We start from the raw sequence: 17,602 nt of genomic DNA, 5'->3' as shown, positions 1-17,602 counted from the left end.
AAATAAATCCCTTCATCAGACAATAGTTAAATGAGATTTTTTTTTCACATGTGACTTTGGAATTTAAAATCCATACCCCAACACATGCCCTCCATAATTCCATTGGTCCCATGGTGCTCCCTGCTTGGTCCCAGGGGATCTTGTATTCTCTAAGTGGCCTTGCCCCAGGGGTCCTTCTCCCAGATGTGGAGAGAGGGAGAGAACAGGTGGTAACCGGGTCTTTCATGCCACCCTCTTTATGTAAACCCTGACAAATATCCTGGACACCCCAGTGGCAGACCTGCACAATCCTCCTCACACCCATCTACTCTCCAACTCAGTCAAGTTCTAAGTGCAGCTGGAGCCTCTCGGGAGGAGTTGACATTCACTTCTTTCTTCAACAAAGGTTGGAGCTTGCCCCAAACCAAGAGCTGTGGGCTCCAGGTATATCTACTTCCTGCCTGAGGACATCTGCAGGATGATGGGGGGATTGGGCTACCATTGCTACCATTGCCACTGGGGAGGGCCAGGCTGGAAACAGGCCACAGAGGTCCCAAGCTCCCTGCTGCAGTGCCCACGGCCCCAGCCATTTGAACTAATATCACCACTACAAAAGGACATTGGATCCTATGTGGACAATTGGATTTCAAGCTGTGCTCATAACACATCACCATTATTTTTAAACTGTCAATATATAGTCTTATGACTATAATTTTCATTAAAAAATTATTAGAGAAAGGTCAGCTTTCTAACTATCAATTAAAAGAGAGAAAGTTAACTTTAAAGAAGCAAAACCTAACCAAATGTCTGGAAGAAACCAACATTAAAGATAACCTATTGCATATTACCTAAAGTGTAAATTTTTCAACAAAATGTTATTAGAAGTAGAAAGAAAAAGGAAAGTCAACCTATACGTAGAAAGTACCGTGAGAGGGTCAGATGTTGAATTTAAGAGGCAAAACTTTAAAATAATCATTATAAATATTTTATTTTAAAAATTTATATAAATATGTCCTAAGGAATAAAAGAAACTACTCGTAAAGCAGTAGAGGAAGATATGATGACGGAGTCTATCTAATTTAATAAAAAATATCAATAGACAATAAAGAAAAGACATGATCACATTAATAAATAAAAAACATATTTTTAAAAAATCAATTTTAAAAATTTAAAAATAAATAAGTAAAAATGAAAAAAACATTTAAGAATTTCAACATCTGTTTATTCATAACAATGCCATAGACCAGAACTAGAAGGAAGTTCCCTAACATGATAAGAATTTTTGCAAATAATAATAAACCTGCAGCTATTCTTTTTTTTCTTCTTTATTTATATATGACAGCAGAATGCATTGCAATTCTTATTACACATATAGAGCACAATTTTTTATATTTCTGGTTGTATACAAAGTATATTCATAGCAATTCATGTCTTCATACCTCTACTTTGGATAATAATGATCATCACATTCCACCATCATTAATTACCCCATGCCCCCTCCCTTCCCCTCTAATCCCTCTGCCCTATCTAGAGTTGTCTATTCCTCCCATGCTCCCTCTCCCTATCCCACTATGAATCAGCCTCCTTATATCAGAGAAAACATTTGGCATTTGGCTTTTTGGGTTTAGCTAACTTCACTTAGCATTATCCTCTCCAGCTCCATCCATTTACCTGCAAATGCCATGATTTTATTCTCTTTTATTGCTGAATAATATTCCAATATGTGTATGTGCCACATTTTTTATCCACTCATCTAGGTTGCAGCTAACATTCTTAATGGTAAAAGACTAAAGGCTTTCCTGCTAAGAATGGGGACAAGACAAAGTGTTATCTCTTGCTACTCTTATTCAGCATTGTACTGGAAGTGCTATCCATTACAATAAGGCAAGAAAAAAGTTAAAAACATATATATTGTAAAGGGAAATGCTAAATGTCACCTATTTGCAGATGATATTATGGTTTATTTAGAAAATTTTAAAAATTTACAAAAAAGCAACTAAAACTAACAATTTAACAAGGTTGCAGGACACCCAGTAAATATAAAAAATCAATTACATTTCTATATAATAGCAATGAACAAATGTATATCATATTTTTAAAACAATATCACTCACAGTACAATTACATTAAAAAAACATAAAATACTTAGGTATAAATCTAACAAACTGCAGGCAGGATCTGCCTGCTGAAAACTACAATATGTTGAAAGAAATTGAGTGACTAAATACATGGGGTGGAATACTATGCTTGTGAAGGAGAAGACTCAAATCTTGCTATAACTTGGATGTTCAATGTCCCCCAAAGACTCATGTGTTAAATTCTTGGACTCCAGAGTGGTGCTATTGGGAGAAAGGGGTTCTTTTGAGGTGGGGCCTATTGGGAGATCCTTAGGTCTTTGGGGCTGTGCCCTTGGAGGGGATTGTGGGACCCTGGCCCCTTTCTCACTTTTTTTTGCTTCTTGGCCATGAGGTGAGTGGTTTTGGCCCTCCATGCATTCCCACCATGGTGTATTGATTCATCTCAAGCTCCAAGCATAGGGCCAATTGACCATGGACTGAAACTTCCAAAATTGTAAGCCAAAATAAACCTTTTCCCTTTAATAAGTTGAGTGTCTTAGGTATTTTGTTATAGTTATCTAAAACTGACTAATATAAAATGTCAATTTTCAAAATCTATCTGTCATTTGAAAGAACAGCCAAAACAATTTTGGAAAAGAACAAAGTTGAAGAAATCATACTACCTGATTTCATGACTTACTATATAAAGTGACAGTAATTGAAACTGTGTGGCACTGATACAAGGATAGACACATAAATCGGTGAAACATAAGAGGGAAAGAATTTTTAAAAAGAGGTCTCGTGCATACATATAATTAAATAGGTTTTCAACAAAAATAAAGAGTAATTCGGGGGAGGGAGAAGGAACATCTTTTCAACAAATGATGCTGGAACAACAAATTTCCATATATAAAATAAAATAGATCTTACCTCAAACTTTGTATCATATGTAGAAATTAACTCATGTAAACCCAACTCATGCCAATTTGTGTAAAATTTATGGCCACATTAGATCGTGCCTCTTTGTCTCACAGTGAAGAGAGAGCAAAGCCTGTTAAGTTAAATACTTTACTAAAATTGCAAGACACTTTGGAAATCCTTGTCAAACTACCAAGATGTCACCACCCTTTCCTAAATCTTGGCTTTTCATATTCTTGCAAATGTTTGCTCTCTTTCTGTTGAACTTCTTTCAGGTCCAAATGAAATTCTCAGAGCCCCTAGGTAGTGCTTATTTGCTTGGCTAAATAACCAACACTCCAAATGGGCGGGAAGCCAAGAAAAACAAATTCTGCTTTAACATTAGGTACAGAGGATTCTTTGCATAAAGCATTTTCCATTTTAGGTAGGAAGGTGGGAGGTGGGGGAAGGGGCTAATATGCAGGTGTGCTTCACATCAATTAGCAGTTTGCTACTTTTTAAAATTTTTTAGTTGTCAATGGACCTTTATTTTATTTATTTATATGCACTGCTGAGAATCAAACCCAGTGCCTCATATGTGCTAGGCAAGCGCTCTACCACTGAACCACAGCCACAGCCCACAATTTGCTACTTTTAATTCTACATTTTCCATGAAATTAAGTTAGCTGGCACAGGGCCTTGCATGCCAAGAGGAAAATAAAAACATCACAGAAACTGGGGGATATATGGAGGAGTTTCATGTTTGAGAAACCTGACCCTTTCTGTAAAGCCACTTGGGCCATAGCCCCTGCTTTGTGGAGAATTTTGCAGGAATGACTGGCAGGATGCTCTCAGAGAATTCCCAAAGATTTTTGGACTCAGCTTTCAGGAGGCTCAGACAGGAGATGCTTAGACCTAGGTACTAAGACTCCATCAGTTTCTAATCCTTCACTGGCTCCTCATTAACCAGCTAGTGATTCCCAGTGTACTCCAAGAGGGTGCCACTTTGGGGGAGCAACTGTACCTACAGTAGGGGACATGTCTACACCCCAGGTTGATAGGAAGAGGGTCTGCACATGTATGTTAATCTTTATGAGAACTTGTTTATATTAAAAAGAGTTTAAGCTGGGCATGGTGGTGCGCACCTGTAATCCCAGTGCCTCAGGAGGCTGAGGAAGGAGGATCGTGAGCTCAAAGCCAGCCTCAGCAAAAGCGAGGTGCTAAGTAATTCAGTGAGACCCTGTCTCTAAATCAGATGCAAAATATGGCTAGGGATATGGCTCAGTGGTCGACTGCCCCTGAGTTCAATCCCTGGTACCTCCCCCCCATAAAAAAAGAGTTTAATTGTAATTTTGTGCATGAATACATCCATACCTTTTTCTTCTAAATAATGTTCTCCACTACTGTCATTTGAGGCAGGAGGGGATGGGTAAAGTGGGAAGGTGGGGGAGGTGTTGGAGAAGATGAAAACTGGTAATATAGAAATGCCCTTTTCATCACTTGCCAAGTTAGAAAACAAATATACATGTGCCCAGGTGTGTGTGTGTGTGTGTGTGTGTGTGTGTTGTGTGCGTGTGTGTGTGTGTGTGCTGTAAAGACATTGTGCCATCATCTGAATCTGGAATGTCTCCAAAGGCTCATGTGTTGAAGTTTTGGTCCCCAGCCCAAATGGTGGTGGAACCTTTAGGAAGTGGGGCCTAATTAGAGGAAGTTAGTTTACTGGGGGGCATGACCTTAAAGGAGATTGGGACCCCAGACCCTTTTTCCTTCCTCTTTCATTCCTGCCATGAGGTAAGTAGCTTCCTCTACCACATGTTTCAACCATGGTATGCTGACTTTCCATAGGCCCCAAAGCAATGAGGCCAACTGACCAGAGACTGAAACCTTGGAAACCATGAGCTAAAATAAACCTTTCCTCTTTTTAAGTTGATTTATCTCAAGTATTTGTTATAGTGATGGAAAACTGACTAACATCCTTGGTTCAGATCTGGCCCATTATAGAAGCTCAATAGATGGGGGCTATTGTCTTTAGGTGGGAAGAGAAACAGTTAAGACAATTAGTCAGGGGAGGCTTTGGGGAGCAAGTACTTAACTAGAATGTTTTCTTACTGTTACTAATGAGAGAAATAATGAGTTTATGGAAAGAAAGAGAGAGGGAGGGAGGGAAGGAAAGAGGAAGAGAGGAGGACAAGAAGGAAGGGTTCCTTCAGTGTCAGCTCCTGTAGTTGGGTAGAGCTATCCCTGGCCTTGGGGAAAACAGAGGGAGACAGTCTCCCTCCATCTTTCCTTTCTGTCCTTCTCTGCCTGTTGGCATCTTTCTCTGTGAGGTGGGATCCTTGGCCACAAGTAGCTTCAGATTCACCAACGACATCTTCAGGTCCAAGGAGTCTTTCCCATAACCCCAGTTAAAGAGACCTCAGGGAAGACCCTGATCATTCCAGACTAGCTCAGTGAGCAGGTCACACCCTTGACCTGGCTGGGATCACAGACCCATTGTTTCTATGGTGTGAGTGGAGGAGGAACTAGCCTCTGGGAAATGAGAGTGGAGAGCAGAGGGAACAAGACAAGCCACGTGTCACTCTGGTGGAGGCGGTTCCCCAGCTGGGCCTGAGGAGCAGGGTAGGACTTGGAAGTAAGGTGAGGAGGGCTGTCTCCAGGCAGAAGATACCAGGTGAGGACTGTAGGGGCATTATCGTGTTGGAGGACAGCATGCTCAAAGCGCCACACTGGTTTATTTGTAATACAACCCATACGTCACCACCTCCACTTTTCCCAAGGTCTCTGGATGTGTTTCAAGCAAGATCAGAAGCAACTTGTTATGTATGGTTTGTATGTAAGGTGTCCCCAAAACTCACAGTGAGACAATGCGAGAGAGTTCAGAGGGTTCAGATCAGGTTGTGAAAGCCTTAAACTAATCAGTGACTTAACCCCTAGTGGGATTAACTGAGCGGTAACTGGAAGCAGGTGGGGCGTGGCTGGAGAAGGCGGGCCAGGTTGGAGGAGGCGGGCCATTGGGGGCGTGGCCTGGGGTATGTATTTGTATCCGGCCAGTGGAGTCTCTCTCTGCTTCCTGGTCATCATGTGAGCTGCTTCCCTCTGCCACACTCTTCCGCCATGATGTTTTGCCTCACCTGGAGCCCTGGAAAATGGAGCCAGCTGCCTATGGACTGAGACCTCTGAAACTGTGATTTCCCCAAATAAACTTTTCCTCCTCTACAATGGTTCTGGTCAGGTCTTTGAGTCACAACAGCCAAAAGATGACTAAAACACAACCGCAAAGGTAAACTCTCTGTCCCCTGACTTCTGGGCTCTCCTCCTGGCCTGGAACCCCAGAGGAAGGGGATAGCTCTTAGAGGAAGCTTATTTCCTCTGCTGTTGATATTCCTAGTTTTAGACATTTCTTTGCCTTATAGAGTTTTTTGTTTTTTAGCATTGCTATTTTTGATGAAAAATATAAATACCCACCCCTCTGACTGGGAGGCAGCTGCAGGCTTCTGCTCTGAGCACAGCCTCCTCCTCCTCCTCCTTCTTCTGACAACTCTCCTCAGATTGAGCAACTCTTTGGGGGACCAAAACTCTGTCCAGTGAGCAAAAGAGGCACTAACACCACAGGCTATTCACAGGGCGGCCACACCCTGGCAAAATATGATGCCTCTCCCAGCCGCTCAGGTCTCCAGGTTTATCCCAAGGACACTATGGCCCCAGGAGCAGCTGAACAGCTGTGCCTCACAGTCACAGGGAGCTGGGTGGGCTCCAGAAGTACCAGAGGCATCCCAGACCCCAGGATTTGCCCCTGAGCCATGAAAGTGCTGCCCCACTCAGGTGGCCTGCCGGTGCTCTGTCTCCTGTTTCCTTGATGGTCCCTCTTTCTCCTCCTATTTCCGGCCAAGTGACCATCTCAGTAATTCCTGATTTGTGTCACTGTATTCATGTCACCGTGTCCTCATGCAGTCTTCCCTCTCTGTGTTGAGAAACTGATGTGACTCCATTTTTGAGAAACCAGCTTCTACCTCAAGGCCTGTCCTAAGGAAGGGGGCGTGACCCTTGTCCTGGGAAAAACCCACAGAGCACTCCTAGGCACATACCCACCCTGCTGAGTTGTTTGTCTGTAAATAACAGGAGAGGTCTGTGGCGCCAGGTGTCCCTGACTCAGTTAGGCTAGGTGAGGACCCATAGCAACCCCCTAGCAACGTCCAATCAGCATGAGACAGGGAAAATACCTGGGATGCCAGATGACCCCCTAGTAGTTAATGGTGGTTGATAACATGTTGGGAAACCATGTAGTTTAGCACGTACACCCCTCACGGCTTAAACCAATCAGTTCAAAGGAATCCCCCTCTTGTACTCATCAATCACCCCTACCCAACTTGTTCCCACCGGTGAATGTGCTAATCAATGTTAAGAGTTGTTGTTTGACTTTCCCGTGGTGTGAAGTGATTTGTTGTGTGATTTTGTGATGCATAGAGTATCCCCCTAAAAACCTATAAAATCTCACTGAATAAAGGACCAGGACTCACTCCCTGGGACCGCTGCGTCAGAATCGGCTGTGAGTCCAGGCTCGAGCTTGCAATAAAGATTCTTGTGTGATTGTATCGGATTCAGCTCCTGGAGGTCTATTGGGGTCCCACGAATCTGGCATTACAGTGTATCTGTGATTCTTCCTGTCTCATAAGGACGTCAGTCAGACTGAAATAGGATCACGCTAATAACCTCCTACCCTCTTTGGAGATCTTGTCTCAGATACAGACATATTCTGAGGTGCTGAGGGTTAGAACTGTAACATATGGATTTGAGAAGAGGGACATAATTCAGCCTATGCAGCACAAACCTCTCCAGAGCCTGGGGTCAGGGGGTGCAGAGAACTCTGGGGAGCAGATACCTTTGTGTTTGTCATGGTCTCTTCTCTCTAGGTCTGAGAAGAGCTCCCATTATGGGGCCTTTATTAACACCCCAAGAAAGAGGTCCCTGATGGCTCAACCCATGTCACCCTTCCTAAGGATATGAGGACTGGGGCTGGGAGAGGAGAAGGGACCTTAGTGACTTGAGGGGTTTGGGCTAGAGGGTGCTGCTTGCTTCATCTCCCATCATGCCTTCTGGTCAGTGCCTCTGCAGCTGAATGACTGTGCAGACAGACTTCTCTGACCAGGAGCATCCTTGGCTTACCTGAATACAGGCAGCATGTGAAAGATGTGCACAGTCAGGAAGTGCTTCCCGGAATGTCTGGGTACCCTGAGAGTACCTGGGCTCATTATGCCTCCTTGGATTTTGGGTCTTGTCTTTGCAGTGACTAAAGCCAACCTGATGCCTAGATGCCATTTCTGGAACCTTGAAGGGACCATTGCTGTTGAGCTTGAAGTCTCACCAAAGATTTTGTTTTGAAACTGATTCATTTTTTGGCAGCAGCAACAGCAGCAGCAGCATGTGGCATCTCCCTGGGGAAAAAAAATGGACCAGGATAGCAGGTCCCCAGGGTTCTGGGCTGATTGGAGGAATTCTGAGGAGCTGACAAGGGCCAGGGCCTTTCCCTTGGGATCTGAGGAGCAGGGATGACAGCGGGCCACTTGCTGTGTGAGCACTCACCTCTGCCATGGCACTGGAGCTGCAGGCAACACCACAGATGTGGTCTCATTCTGGGCCCCAGCCTGCTGCTCCTCATGCATCGAAATCCAGATGATCTGTTTTTCAGCCCCATCACGATGCTGATGAACGCCAAGCTGCCTGTCAGCTACTCCCTAGGTATGAAGGCAGGCGTAGAGTGTGGCTGATTCCAAGCAGAACTTTTTCATTTAATGTGATTAGATTTCATCTTGTTAGATTGCCTCTGCCTGTCAAGAGCTTTTAGGATTCTGATTTGTTCATCTTGGATATTCATTTCCCCTCATCCACAAATTTAATAAGTCCTTAGGTCTTCACTGAATTATTAATGAAGGTATCAGCCAGGCTGTGGACGACATCCTGCAGTTCCCTCCACGGTCCTACCAAACCCTTGCTAGGGTGGAACAGCTCGCTGTAAGTTCTCTTAACCACTCTTACTTACCCCGATCCAGAAAAGACATTATCAAGTATGTAGATCAAACACATTTCCCTCTTCGGCCAGTCCAACAAGCATGAAAGGGAATGGATACCAGTTCTACACCCAGTCTAGGTCCTGATGCTCAATCCATTGTCCGTGTTCCTGGTTGCAAAGGAATCAGACGCCCAAAGATGTGGTGGTTTGAGGAGTGACTTGTACCAGGAAAGGGAAAGTGGGGAAAGTGACCTGAAGGAGGACAGCACAGCCTTCATAATGGAAAGGAGGCCAAATGGAAAGGTTGGAGAGAGAGAGAGAGAGAGAGAGAGAGAGAGAGAGAGAGAGAGAGAGAGAAATGCTTTGCAGGAATCAGAGCCCCATCTGATGATGAGAACGGGAGGACACAGAGAACTGAGGAAGCTCCAAAAAGGTCACGTGAATGTTTATTACATAGAAAAGAGGGAAAGGGAGAAAAGATTCCCAAAGCCGTATTTCCAAGGATTAAAAAACAACAACACAAAAATGGAATGCCAAGGAGATGCCATGCTTTATATATTTATAATAGGAACACATGTGTACGTATAAATATGTACATGGAGATATGTACACGGGTTTTAATGTCTACATGGGATTTTTTTGTTACACCGACAGCAATGCTGTTTGAGTAAAGGAGTTCAAAGGTGGCTGAAGGCTGGAGAAACTGGAACCCTCTTTGACATCTAGAGGGCGCTGTGGAGACCCCTGATAGACAGCCGGCAGGTCTCAAGCCCAAGGGTGCTGAGCAAGCTAAACCGCAGGCAGGCTGGGCCCCAGGCTGGAAGCTTCCCCAGGTCCCCAACATTAGAATCTTTCTTACAAGAAAGGTTCCAGTCTTTGGAATGGGCTGGGAATGCTCCCTCGGCTGGATTGCGGTGGGGTCAGGGGGCTCCCTGGGGGTCTGGGTGGAAGTGGGATAAGAAAGCTCCAGGAGATCAGAGTGAATTTGTCTGAGGGTGACAAAAATGTACAGCAATTAAATTAACAAAAAGAAGAGAGACCCAAACAGAGTCACGGTATCAAAATACTGCAGTTCACAACACAACACTCATCCATACCTATGTTCAGCAGATACACACAGAAGCATTGGTCTTATTTTTTACATGTGTTGTTTTTAAAAATGGTGCCATGTTCAACAGCATGGCTTAAGAGCCCATGACAAGGGCCAGTCACACAGGTGCCCACAGAGCCCCCATCACCCCTTCTCCCTGCTTGAAATATACGTCTTCCTTCTTTCCTCTCTGGATCCTATGCTGGGACAGGTGGGTGTGTTGTAGGAACAGAGAGGGGTCTCAGAAGAGAAAATTATCTGTATCCTCAGAGGAACCCCAGAAAGAGGACACTCTTCTCTGGGCAGGCCCCCCACCCATCCCTCCCCCAGAAGGCCAAGCAAGGGATGTGGTGGACAAGCACAGGCAGGATTGGTGGAGTTGGGGTTGGTGCTGAGCCCCTGGGCCCCAAGAAGAAGAGATCCACAGGTCAGAGGCCCTGGAGAGAAAGAAAACAATGTATGCCTATGTGTAAAGGTTGTGCATGGTGAGGGTGTATGGAACCATCAGCCAGAGACCACCCTGGAACAGGGTATGGGGGCCAGTGGAGATAAGTCCTATCCTAGGTCCCCAGGCAGACCCTGCCCTGCTTCACCCATTGTCCAGGGGCTGGAGTGTGGGTGTGTGCACGTGTGTCCATACCTCTGCCCTTCTGAGGTGAAAATACACAACAGGGCAGGTGGTGGAATGTGGAGTCCAGACCAGCCCGGCTAGTTGGCATTTTGGCAAACCCAGGCAGAAGAACATGGAGGGATTTGGGGACCCAGGTTTCCCAGCTAAATCTGAATCAAGGGACTTTTGACTTGTTCCAGAAACTCAAGACACATACAAGTTGGGTCTCTCTGCCCTCTGACAGCATTGGGAGGGGACTGTGGAATTTCAGAACAGTGTTTCTGTTCTGCCAGAGTTGTGGCTCTCTCCACTCTAGGACTGCCAGTACTTTGAGTCAGAAGGCGAGGCCTTGCAAGAGCCCCAGTGGGGCTGGGCCCTCAGAGCCCTTTGCTTTGACAGAAATAGGAAAAATGATGGCTTCCCAGGTCCCATTTGGTTCCCAGTCTATGAATGGTTCCTTCAACTGTGGCATGAAGCGGGTGGCGAGAGGCGGGCAGCCCTAACAGTGCTGGGGCCAGAGCCCCCTCCCGGGAGGATGGGGGGGCATTTGGCTTCACTCTGGTTAGGATTCATCTGGTCTCTGCATGTCCGGAGAATTGGGGTGGGTTATGCTCTGAGCATGAACATTCAGGAGCTCTAAGAATTCAGTGGGGAGAAAGCTCAGGAAAAACACAGCCCTGAGCCTCTCACGCACCTGCTCAGGTTGACCTTTTTAATTAAATTATTATTTCAGAACCTAGCTGATCCAAAAGGACCACTGTCAATTTCCTTGGCCAAGATGACCTCCTCATCCCCTACACCAGTGCTTAGAGTGCTCTGGAAGGAGAAGGGGCAGTGTGTTCTTTGAACAAGGTGTCCCCTACACCCTGCTGTCCCCTGTGGGGACTAGGGTCAGCAGGCATGTGGAGGTGAGGGCATCTTTTGAACCAGCAGGATCTGCCAGAGTGCTTGCTGACTGAGAGCCGAGGTGGCCCATGGTGGACTTCCTGAGGCCAGCAAATGGCTTCTACTGAGCCCTAGGGAGGAGGTGGCATGTTGCTTCAGCCTCAGGCCCACTTCTGTCCAGGGGTGGGGAGGTGGGCAGCAGGCTGGCAGCAACAACTTCTAACTGTTCCCAAGCCTGAGGCCCCCAACCACATGCAAAGCCAGGGAGAACTGGCTGGCGGGGGAGGGGGCTTTCAAAGGCTCCCCAGCTCCAGTCCCTCTGAGGAGAGCCCTCCACACAGTGCCAGAAAGAGGGACTAATAATAACTGTAAATAATGTCTCCAACCACTAAGTCAGAATGTACGTTTCAATTATCCATCCCCAAGCAGTTTACACAATGTTCCAAGCTTTCTTTGCCAATATCATTAACACAGTAAAAAAACAGACCCAGAGTATGAAAACCTGAGCGGGGGGCCTGGGAGCCAGGATGGGGCCCTGAGGAGGCCGGACTCTGTGTCCAGACCAAACTGAAGCGAACCCCTGCAAACTCACCCCAGGGAAGGGGTTAGCTAAAGAAAAAGTTTGAGAGTGGGGTTTTAGGTTTGTGTTTTCAAAAGCCGAGCTGGTGCAGGAGGCTCATTGTCATTCAGCTGTACCTTCCCCATCAGGAACATCAGGGCTCTGGAGGGCCGTTGTCCTGGTCCTGGGGTTTCCGCCCCACTGTGTGCTGGCCTTGGGCTCCGTGTTTGGAGTGTGGTTGATTTGGACATCTAGGCCCCTTTTCCTTCCCGGGGAGACTGTAGCTCTGTAGATTCCCTGGGAGTTCTCCCCAGTGCTCCTCAGCCCACAGCATCCTGCATGAGGCTGAATTCACCCCAACTCTCCATCATGTGTCTGAATGGCTGGAACCCCCCAGATGGGAAAGGAGTGGTCTTTTGAGTTAAGGTCAGTTAACTCCCAATACCAGCTCTCGCTCTCTCCCTGACCACTGTCATCTTATCTTTCCATAAGGGGCATCCCTCTGGACCTGACCCCAGCAAGGGAGCGTAGGCTTGAAGGCTACTCAAAATGGTGAGAACAGGCAGCACGTGGGGCAGGGTGGAGGCCCTGTGGTTTCTTCCCGGAAGGTTACTTTCTATTTGTTATGCCTTATACTTCTGAGAGGGCCCTTCCCAGGCCCCCTGCAATCCCTTCCTCCTCCGGGGCTGGGCTGCCAGGAGTTCTTTTGCTCTGGTTGTAGGAGGAGCCAGACCTGGCCACTCTCTACCTCTGCCACATGAGCCATACATCTGGGGACATGGAACTTACTCTCTTGAGGCCTCACTTTGACATTTGAAAACTCAGCACAAGGATCTCCCCTCCCAGGCTGTTGAGAAGGGTGACAGGAGATAAAAATGCTGGGTGAGGGTCCCTCATGTGGAGGCTGTTCACTGGAGCTGGGCACAGGGGTCTGGGAGGGAAACCATGCTGCATGTCCCTTCCTTCTGTTCCTTCAAAGAGACTTGGCCAAGGAAAGGCCAGCGGCTTGTCGGGCTGGGGCTGGGGCTGGGGCCCAGCAGCACAGCAGGCCCCAGGGGTGCCAGGACCAGTACAGGGGTACTGTACTGCCTCTGCTATACCCATGGGGTCCTGGCTTGACAGTTGCTACTGTCCTTGGGACATACCCAGGGTGCCAGGTACCTCAGTCTTGCTCCAGGGTCCCACTCTGGCCAAAGGGAAATGGCCACCCTGATCACAGTGTCACAACTAGGTCCTTGGAGGGTCTTATTTACAAGCCTGTGACTCTTGCCCCACACCCTCCAGCCAGGGAGCATCCTGCCGAACTCTGAAACGTGTCTTGCCACTCCTGAACCATCAGCCTTATGCCATACCATCCAGGCAAAGCTCCAATTTGTGTCACCAAAGGGCTGTGTGTCAGTCAAGCACTCATTGGCGCAAGGACCCTTCTTTCCATTTTGCTTAATCAATGAACTCTGACCATCCAAATGGCCATTTTGGATGACTTGGAGTAAACTGGCCACTGTCCTTATCTCCTGACAATGCTATGACCATGGTCTAATTCAGAGGGCCTCTATTCTCAGCTGTTCCCACCCACATGGCCACCCCTGCCTTCTCCCACACATCCTTTACCTGGAGAGTGGCTGCTTCCTCCTGGCCTGATGTGTTCCCAAATGCAGAGATGCAGCCCTCAGATGAGAGGACGGTGCGAGTGGGGAGGAGGTAGCCTGCCAAGCTCACAAACCCCTGTATTAAGCCATCCCACACACGGTGACACCTGCCACTCAAGAATAACCCACCTGCGTCTGGATCGTGTCACTAAACACCCAACACAAATTGCTACCTCTCCTCTACTCCTTCAGCAACCACCCCCAGCCCCAGCCAGGAAAATAAGCTCCTGCTCTCTCACTTGTGGGGGCAGCCCCCTCCCAAGACTTGTCAGCACTCAGGGAGAGTCAGGCAATTTGGGGGGACTGTTGGGGATGAAGGGCTGTGGGTTGGTGGGTTGTGGGAGGGGGTGGCTGGGACCTCTGCTGATGTTGTTTTCTCTCATTTGAGGGGTGTCCCTGTTCTCTGATGCACCTTCCTGTAGAGCAGCGGGCTGCCAGCCTCTGGCTATTTGGGTAGAACCAAATCTGATCCCACGACTGAAGTCACAGAAGGTTCCAAATAGGAGAAAAGCAATAAAAGTTGGGGTTGAGATCAGGAAGAAGGGGGCCCAGGAAGACGTTGAGACACTGCCTGGTACTCAGAAAGTGCAGCCCAGCCCCAGGCGTCAATGAAAGAGGCTCATGAAAACTAAGAGGCAGACGGTGGGAAGGACAGAGTAGGAGCAGAGAACTTGCCTCAGAGTAGGGGCCAGGAGTAAGTGGCAGGACAGGACCCCATGCCTCACAGAGGTCAGGGGACAGTTCAGTTTGTGGGGAATCCCAAAGTCTGCTCCCCGGCAGAACTGTAGTTAGATAGCCCACTAGTGGGGGTAGGTGGGATGGGACCCCCAGAGCAGTGGGCGCCGCTTCCCTAGAGCCCGCATCCTGCATTGTAGCCAGGCTCCTCATCCAGCCCTGATAGGGTTTTGACAGAGCCTCTGATAGATAAGAAAAGTCCCTTAAACAGGGACACATCCAATGGCTCAAAGCCCAGAGGGGTCTGGAACCTGAGCGTTGGGCCAGTCCCACGTGTTATCACTTCCTGTGTTAGAGAGTGAAAACAGACATGTAAATATCCATCCTGTCACCATAATTTTGGATTTCCTTTCTCTTTTTTTTAAGCATATTTTTAGTTGTAGATGGATACAATACCTTTATTTTGTTTATTTTATCTTTATGTGGTGCTGAGGATCGAACCCAGGGCCTCACACGTGCTAGGCAAGCGCTCTATCACGGAGCCACAACCCCAGCCCCTGGATCGCCTTTCTCTTAATTTCAGACTGGTACTTGATTGGCAGTAGTCGGCACACCTTCTCTTGATTCCTGGTTCCACTAAAATCTAATCTGCAGCCATCAATTACACAGAAGTGGCTTAAAGGAGCCTTGTGGTCCCCGTGCAGCACCAACAATCTCACCTCCAGTGCATCTGTGTGCAAGTCGGGTTTTTCAGATGAAGGTCCACCACCTCCTTAAATTGCTTTGAAATTCTGAAACTCCAAAAGCCATCTATCTAGTGGTAGTCTTTCTCCCAGGACTTATCTAGTCTGACCTGAATAGGCAACGCTATTTACATTTTTTATTGATCCCAATTAATCTGACTATTCACATGTTTCTCTGCAGAAATACTCATGTGCTGGATGGTGGGTGGGCTGTTCCAGACTCTGCCAGGGTGTTAGGAAATATGCAGAAAATAGATCATACCATCTTTCTCAAATCCAAAATTTCCTAATTCAGAGACACATCTGGCTTCAAGGATTTCAGAAAAAAAGGACTGTGGACCAGAAATGGTATTAAGCATCACGAGGAAAGCAGCCAGTTCGTGCCCACTCACACCTCAGCCTGGCAATTCCAGCAGTTTCACCCCAGGGACAGAGCCACTGCCCTCCCACCCAGGGAAATAATGGACCAAACACACTCTGCCATTACATATCAGCGGCAAGGAGACTGAGTATGTGGTCAGATCCATGGGGACCCATGCTCTCCCCAATGCCAGCTGTGAGCACAGTGGACCTTTCCACACTGGACTGGCAACTGGCCATCCTCAATTGCACCCTGGCACTGCCCCCAGAAGACCACAGAGTAAACACTAGGGGCACCAGATACTTGAGGCAGGAGTGGGGACCCAGAGGAAGAGTCCTCCACAGTCCCGCCCCCTTAGCAAGTCCCGATCACCTGGACAGGGACCACTGCAGTCCAGCCCTGCAGCTCTGGAGTACCCTTGCAGTGGGCAATGGGCTCTGCCAGGTGAAGGTGAGCCTGCAGAAGCATCCCAGCCTCTCTGTCGACATGCCCATCTCTGCCCCACTCCCCAGTGCTCCATGTGCCTGAGCCTACCATGCTTTCCCGGGCAGGAGGAGGGACTGGCAGCCCTCAGAGCCTGCTGAGAAAAGCAGATGCGATTTCAAAATAAATACTATTTCTAAAAATACCCCCTTTTCCACCCCGAATCCAGGAAACGGCAGAAAAGAACATGTAAAGGTCCTTGTGCCACAAGCTGCCTGGTGCAGCCCTTGCAGGGCCCCGGGACTTCCTTGGTGGGTCCTGCGGGCTCACAGCTGCTGTGGGATGCCCTGCTCCTTGTACCCTGTGAGGAAGAAGCAGAAGAGAGAGACGGTTAGGCTCCCTTTGCCTTTAAGAATTCTCTAGGAGGTGTCTGCAGACCAGAATATGCTCACGAGAGTTGATTCATACTATGGTATAAATGACTGCTATGTCAGGACTTGACTTCCCAAGGGCATTGGCTTTCAATTAGAAAATGAAAGGATGAGTCAAGAACTGTGCAATAGATGAGAAGGGGTGGTTAGGGTGCAGGTTGGAAGGCTATTGATGTGCTCCTGAATTCACAGTCCAGAAGCAACTGCATAAAAATGGCTCCACCAGATTGCCCTGGTGTGATGGCAACATGCAGAGCCTTGGGGAAAAGTCTAGGCAAGTGAGTGAGCAAGTGGTGGTCCTCTGGCACAGGTGGAGAGGAGGCAGAAAGAAAGGAGGAAGGCAGTACCCGGAAGGAAGCAACCATCATGAGGATGTTCAACCCATGTGTGTGTGTATCTGTGTGGCGTGTGCTAGGCCAGCGCTCTACCACTGGGCTACATCCCCAGCCACCTTTGGGAAAATACAAACACTGTTGATGTTAAGGAATCATTGCTAATATGTTTGGGTGAAATTACAGGGCTGAAATTATCCGAGTGGATTTGCTGAGCCATTACCCCCATCCACTAATTATCTTAGTCTGAAAAGGAGCGTCCATGGACCTCCCTGGGTTTTTCCCTCTTCATCTAGCAGATTACTCATTAACCTTAGGTGCTGATGATCCAGTGCTGGCTGGGGTGTGGAGACGGTGGGAGTAATGGATGAAACAGGGTGGCAGTGACTGCTTGAAGCTGATGTGAGCTTCATCTATATTTTCCAAAATATAAAGTTAAAAATAAAAGACCGCTGACCAACTGGGAGAGTGGGGTGTCTGTGGGCAAGAGTGACGGTCCCAGGGAGGAGAGGGCCCCAGGCAGCCCCAGGTCCATGTGCCCATCAGCAGACTCACCTTGAGAAACTGCAGCAACATAGAGACGGGAGGCAGCAGGAGGAAGAAGAGAGAAAGAAAATACAGTCTAAAAACAGAAGCCACAGGGATGCCTGAAATACACAATGGGAGGGGACCCAGGGAGGGTCCTGGGAGGCAGAATAGGCGCTGTGCCAGTGACTTCCTAGAAGTCATGTCCTCTGACAAGGGGTGCTCACTGGTCACGGTGACTAGTCACTGTGGCCAGCGGTAGGCCCATTAGGATGGCAGGGGAGACACAGAAGTTCTGCCAAGCCACTCTGTCCAGTGCCTCCCCAGCCCCCACATCCCAGCCAGGCCACACCTCTGCTCACCTCCTGCCCTCATTCTC

General features: G+C 47.8%; 1 protein-coding gene across 1 annotated transcript in view; it reads right to left on the bottom strand.

Annotated features, from left to right (window-relative positions):
• Nucleotides 1–9,466: 9,466 nt before the first annotated feature.
• The window catches only part of Stum (stum, mechanosensory transduction mediator homolog), a 70,188-nt gene continuing 62,052 nt past the window's right edge, over nt 9,467–17,602 (bottom strand). The window contains exon 3 of the mRNA XM_046419572.2: nt 9,467–16,296. Within this exon, the coding sequence (XP_046275528.1) occupies nt 16,262–16,296 (35 nt within the window). The 3' untranslated portion in view covers nt 9,467–16,261. The remainder of the gene's footprint in view (nt 16,297–17,602) is intronic.

This window comes from Marmota monax, unplaced genomic scaffold (assembly GCF_021218885.2).
Source record: "Marmota monax isolate L192 unplaced genomic scaffold, Marmota_monax_Labrador192_F-V1.1 WCK01_AAM20220418_F8-fsc00153, whole genome shotgun sequence".
NCBI classification, from domain to species: Eukaryota; Metazoa; Chordata; class Mammalia; order Rodentia; family Sciuridae; genus Marmota; species Marmota monax.
This window is presented reverse-complemented; position numbering and strand designations above follow the sequence as displayed.